At 40.4% G+C, this 6,379-nt stretch overlaps 1 protein-coding gene across 1 annotated transcript; it reads left to right on the plus strand.

Annotated features, from left to right (window-relative positions):
- The first annotated feature begins 1,389 nt into the window (after positions 1 to 1,389).
- Positions 1,390 to 6,133, plus strand: LOC127668969 (beta-defensin 37-like). Its single transcript, XM_052162861.1, has 2 exons — positions 1,390 to 1,450; positions 6,003 to 6,133. The coding sequence occupies exons 1-2, from the start codon at positions 1,390 to 1,392 to the stop codon at positions 6,131 to 6,133; spliced, it is 192 nt and encodes a 63-aa protein (XP_052018821.1).
- Positions 6,134 to 6,379: the final 246 nt, after the last annotated feature.

The following is a 6,379-nucleotide window of genomic DNA, read 5'->3' on the forward strand; positions in this document are numbered from 1 at the left end:
AAAGAAACTGGGGAAGACCCTTGAGGACATCGGTACAGGGAGAAAGTTTCTGAACAGAACACCAATAGCGTATGCTCTAAGAGCAAGAATTGACAAATGGGACCTCATAAAATTACAAAGTTTCTGTAAGGCAAAGGACACCATCAAGAGGACAAATCGGCAACCAACAAATTGGGAAAAGATCTTCACCAATCCTACATCAGATAGAGGGCTAATATCCAATATATATAAAGAACTCAAGAAGTTAGACTCCAGAAAACCAAACAACCCTATTAAAAAATGGGGTACAGAGTTAAACAAAGAATTCTCACCTGAAGAACTTCGGATGGCGGAGAAGCATCTTAAAAAATGCTCAACTTCATTAGTCATTAGGGAAATGCAAATCAAAACAACCCTAAGATTTCATCTTACACCAGTCAGAATGGCTAAGATTAAAAATTCAGGAGACAGCAGGTGTTGGAGAGGGTGTGGAGAAAGAGGAACACTCCTCCACTGCTGGTGGGGTTGCAAATTGGTACAACCACTCTGGAAATCAGTCTGGCGGTTCCTCCGAAAACTGGGCACCTTACTTCCAGAAGATCCTGCTATACCACTCCTGGGCATATACCCAGAAGACTCCCCACCATGTAATAAGGATACATGCTCTACTATGTTCATAGCAGCCCTATTTGTAATTGCCAGATGCTGGAAAGAACCCAGGTATCCCTCAACAGAAGAGTGGATGCAAAAAATGTGGTATATCTACACAATGGAGTACTATTCAGCCATTAGAAACAATGAATTCATGAAATTCTTAGGCAAATGGATGGAGCTAGAGAATATCATACTAAGTGAGGTAACCCAGACTCAAAAGGTGAATCATGGTATGCACTCACTAATAAGTGGATATTAACCTAGAAAACTGGAGTACCCAAAACATAATCCACACATCAAATGAGGTACAAGAAGAAAGGAGGAGTGACCCCTGGTTCTGGAAAGACTCAGTGAAACAGTATTCAGCAAAACCAGAACGGGGAAGTGGGAAGGGGTGGGTGGGAGGACAGGGGAAGAGAAGGGGGCTTGCGGGACTTTCGGGGAGTGGGGGGGGCTAGAAAAGGGGAAATCATTTGAAATGTAAATAAATTATATCGAATAATAAAAAAAAATAAATAAAAAAAAAAGAAATGCAAAAAAAAAAAAAAAAAAGAATTGAGACACCTCAGGATAAACACTGTAGAGGTTGGCTATTGAAGCATTACTTCAGATTGCCACTTCTCTCTTAAACTCAATTTTGGGGTTACTTATTCCTGCCCTTCTATTATTACAGATGCACTCTGTATTCTGGATTCATCTTTGAGCTAAGCTTTCTAGCTCTGGCCTTGTCTTTAATCAACTCAGTGTGCATCAATCATGAAGATCTCCTGCTTTCTGCTGTTTATCCTCTCTCTATTCTGCTTTCAGATCAACCCAGGTAAGTACTGAGACCTGCTGAACTCCTGACCAGAGCTGGGTACCTTGGGTCATAAAACAGGTGAAAAATTAGTGTTGGATCTGAGGAGCAATCAATAGGACAGAATTCCAAGGCTCAAAAGCCTGAATCCAACTGGCAACAGGGGCTTCAGCCTGAGTCCTAGGTATAGGCAATGAGCCTGGCCAGAACGAAGAGCTAGTAATAGATATTTCCAAGGTCTTTAACCTCCTTCTTCTCATTGTCATCTAGGAATTATTCTTTGTAGAAAGCATTCTTCTTTACTCCAAGGCAGGCATAGCTCACCAAGAGGAAAGATGTCTATCAGGAGACAGGCACCCACTCAACAACCTTTCACAGGACTGTTTAACACATGACTGCAATACACTTGGCTAATGGGGAATATGAACTTGATGTTTTAGATTAGGTAACTTGGTGAGAGATGATGCATGTCTTGAAAGGCCGAGCTTAGGAAGCACAGACTTGAAATGAAAAGAACAAGGGCTCATGTTTCAATTTATTCCTCACAATATCCCTGTGAATAAAAAGGAATCACAATCACATGACCAATGTTCAGTAGGTCAAGGCCCAATAGATGTGAGTTGTGATATGGCTCTGTAGGAAACCTAGAGGTTTGGGTTTGGCACAATGCTGAAAGGACGGTACAGAGCATCATGAAATCTAAGAAAAAAAAACTTAAGAAGGCTTGGTGTGAGATCAAAATGAAACACACACACATGCACACACACACACACAGAGAGAGAGAGAGAGAGAGAGAGAGAGAGAGAGAGAGAGAGAGAGAGAGAGAGAGAGAGAGAGAGAGAGAGAAGAAACCTACAGGTTTTCAAACACTGCAGGGACAAAATGTAAAATAGTATTTTTGGAAATTGATGCATTTGGGGGAAATTGCAGGCCAATAAGAGGTGAGCAAGAACTGAAAAGGTGATCCACTTGGCATTCTCTCTAGCAAATGTTTTGCCTCTCTCACTATACATATACTATAAAACTGTACAACATGGCTCTGGCAAAGACATTTTTAAATCTGCAAACTCTTTCTTCTTTTCCCTAAAGGCTAAACATGCATATCATTAAGACTAGATCCACTTTCTCCCTTGAAACTGAGGCAAAGATGAAGACTTCAGGACACAGGACTCTGTGGCTCCAACTCCCACCTTTCCTACCTACTATGGGTCTCAACATGCAATTTCCCCATGACCCAAATGGCCTCTCTTCTACCTTTCTGACATGGTTAGGCTGTTCTTTGGTTACAGGTATCTGACAGTAGAGGACTGGAGAGGAACAAAGAAGAAAGAAAATTGCAGGTCAATTGGTTTTGCATGAACTGATGCCTTATGCCAAGGAACTTTATTAAGAGGTATAGCATTAATGTGTGGTTTGCAGGAGGGAGAATCGGCAGAAAGCTATCATAAAGTAGAACAAAGTTAGCTGGAAGCTAATGGATCACTGTGGCACAAAGGGGATACAGAATATCTCAAGTCTGTCACAGACTAAACACACAGTGCCCTTGGCACTGATCAAATCTTTTGATTCTTTGAAGCCCCAGCCTCTAGTGCAGACTTTGCTTTGATCAAGAACATAGCTTTCCCTTTTATCAGGGTCTCTGACACTGACCCCTGAAATATTCACCAGGAATCTGCCTACAGTTGCATTCAGAGGCCATCTAGAGACCATATGCCAATTGTGTAAGACAATAGCGCTCCAACCTTCCATTGATCAGGCCAGGGTAGCTGGTTAGAAGGACAAGGGAAGACACAAATGTCCATTGTGACCTCTTAACAAGAATTTCATTTCCAATTGACTAATATCAATGGCCTGTCTTTTATGCACAAATTTGAGATACATGGTTGGGAGTGGAAAGAAAACAGAATCAGGAGGAGAGACATGGCACTTTGAGACCCTCTGTATGAAATATCAATACTTATCCCAAGTTTCATAACAGTAAGACAGATCTATCCCTTGTGCTAAAAGTTGTAGGATTAAACCCTACAGAAAGACATCTGATGTCCAATGACCCATCACAAAATTTTCAAGAGACAACACACTTCCCAGGGGTTTGTTTGTTTGTTTGTTTGTTTGTTTGTTTGTTTTTTCAGAAAACTAGATTTTAAACTCAGCAAAATGCGGCTTTGCTTTCATAGGATAACAGAAAAGCGTTCAGTCTGTCTGGGACTCAGGGTCTCTTTGCAAATAAGGGAAAAGAGAATGATTCTTAGAGAACAAAAGATGGGAAAATATGGCTAGTTGTCCACCAGGGTAAAATGATCAGAATTAGAATGTGAAAAATGGCTGAGATCAATCCAGCCCCTTCCTTGATAAATCTGAAATGCTGCAGCCCAGGCAGGCTGAGTAGATACCAGCATCACTGCATAAGGAGCTTCAGAACACAGAACGTAACTGAATTACTTCACACAGTGCCCATAGCTATATCTTTCTTGTGAATAACACAATTTAATAAAGGAAAAGGCAGAAGTTGATTCTTACAGAGCAGCAGGATGCAGTGCTCAGCCAGGCGTGTGCCTAGATGGAATGAGAATGAATATGGGACTGGGATAATACATCCTGGTCTAGGCTCTGTATTTGTGGGCTTTCTGCTCTGTGAAAACAATGGATACGTTTGACATCTGTTAGTTCAGGGAAACATGGAAGGAACTGTGTTCTTGGGCTTTCCTTATCTCTGAAACAATCCTATTGTATTAAACCTCTTCTGCTTAGCAATTGTCTCTGTTTCTATTTCTGATATGGATTTAATATTCTGAAAAAAACAACAAATGTCGATAGTCTTTATCTCCCAGCTCAGTATATATACACTGTGGCAGGGAAGCCAGGGCAATGGGAGCTGAAGTAGCTGGTCACATTGTATCCACCTGATGGATATTGTTGCCTACTTGACACAATCTAGAGTGGTATGAAAGAGAATATCAGTGACAGATTGTCTAGATTATCTATAGGTGATTGTCTTTACTCCATTAACTGAGAAAGGAAGACAGGCCCATTTCCTGGTTTAGGACCTGGATTGTAAAAGAGTGCAGAACTCAAGCTAGGCACTGGAATATAAGTCCCCCATCCCCCATCTCTCTATCTCTGTTTGTCTTACTCTGGTTGTATTTATCTCTCTGTCTTTCTACATCTGTTTGTCTGCCTGGCTCTATTTGTCTGTCTCTGCCTCTGTCAGTCTTTGCCCCTCTCTGTCTGTCTGTGTATGTGTGTGTATTCTTTTGATTGTGGTCATAACTACTAAATTATTCAATTATTCCTGCCACCTTGATCTCCTTGTAATGATGGACTGAAACTTCCAATTATGAATTAAGCCCTTTCTCTCCTAAGTCATTTTTGTCAGAACTTTTTGTCATAGCAACTGGAAATGAAAATACCATAAGCCACTGTCCAAAATCAGAGAGCAATGAATTACGACATGCTTCCTCTGTTTCTCCATTTTATATGATCCATAATGCCTACCCAGGAAATAGTCCTAGCCTAACCCTAGTAAATGGGTTATCCCATACAAATTAACACAATCAAAACAATCTCCAACAGGTATAAAAGAAGCCCATCTCCCAAGTGACTCTAGATCCTGTCAATCTGAAAATATAAAACAAACATTAAAAATGATCAACAACAAAGAGGAGAAAAACTCTATATACGTTTACACATGCACATACACATACATATACATATCAGTACTTAGGTTAATGATGTCATTAAAAAAAACAAACACAGCAAAGTTCATTCAAAAGTTGATTTCTGTTAGCCTTCCTTGTACTAGAAAACCGGCTGCAAATATTTCACCAGGGAACATAGAATACATGAAGCTTCCTCTCAAAATCATACCAACTTCTGACCCCTCCACAAAAGGAAACAAAACCTGAAGGTGATCATGTCTACAGAGTCTAAAGGGGGATGATCATTGTAGAGGCCAATGTTGGATTTGGAGCATTGCTCTTTCAACAGCCATACACAATGGAAGTCAGAACCCCTAAAATGTAGAGAAAGGCTATGAGACAGAACTCAGGAACATGGGTTTAGGGTGAGCAAGTGAGCGGCTTAGGCTGTGGTGCTTCTCTGAGAAAGTCCTGGGGTGGAAAAGCAGAGTGTCACACCACTTCCTCCCACCACCTTAGCACCATGGTCCCACTGAAGAGTTTGTGGTGATGAGAAGCTTCTACAGCCAGAGATGGTGCTCCATCCTTTACTCCCAGTATCAAAGAGGATGAGGAAAGAGCATCTCTGTGATTCAGAGCCAGCCTGAGCTAAATAATGGATTCCAAGCCAGTAAGGACTATAGAGTGAGACCGTGTCTCAAAATGAATAGATAAAACGTATTCTCTATTTTACCTTTCTAAAGTAGTAACCATGGTTATATGGCAATGGGTATCTCTCTGGTTAGTGAGTTCAGAAAAATATGGTTTTTATTAGGGGATCTAAAACTCAATTTTTCTTTAAATTAATGTAGAACTCTTGTGCCTTCCCCAAACAGTCGAAAATCACTGCAGCTACAACCAAGAGTTTGGAAGGTTTTTTTCTCCTTTTCTTGCAGTTGCTGTCCTTGACACAAGAGTATGTTTTAAGAATAAAGACATCTGTCTCATCATGCGTTGCCCATTCTATTATAAAGTAGTTGGCACCTGTTATAAAGGAAAAGGCAAGTGTTGTCACAGACAGGATTGATGCATCAGAATTCGCAAAGAAGAATGCACAACCATTGCTGTGATAAAAAAAAAAACACACACACACACTGAGGTATTACTTTCTCATACTAAAATGAGCTGTCTATACGTCTATAATGAGTTAAGAAAATGTGGGTTATTTAAAGGAACCTATGGTGAAAATAAGACCAGTCCAAAATCCCTGTCTGGTCAAATAGAAATAATGCCATGTAATAAACAAATATGATTCCATTTGATTTTTTTCAAG

Source organism: Apodemus sylvaticus, chromosome 18, assembly GCF_947179515.1.
Source record: "Apodemus sylvaticus chromosome 18, mApoSyl1.1, whole genome shotgun sequence".
In the NCBI taxonomy this organism is placed as follows: domain Eukaryota; kingdom Metazoa; phylum Chordata; class Mammalia; order Rodentia; family Muridae; genus Apodemus; species Apodemus sylvaticus.

Excerpts from the sequence above, each read along its gene's own strand:
- LOC127668969 (XM_052162861.1), top strand. The coding sequence starts at position 1,390 with ATGAAGATCTCCTGCTTTCTGCTGTTTATCCTCTCTCTATTCTGCTTT. Across the intron at positions 1,451-6,002 it reads CTGCTTTCAGATCAACCCAG|TTGCTGTCCTTGACACAAGA; the intron begins GTAAGTACTGAG and ends CTTTTCTTGCAG.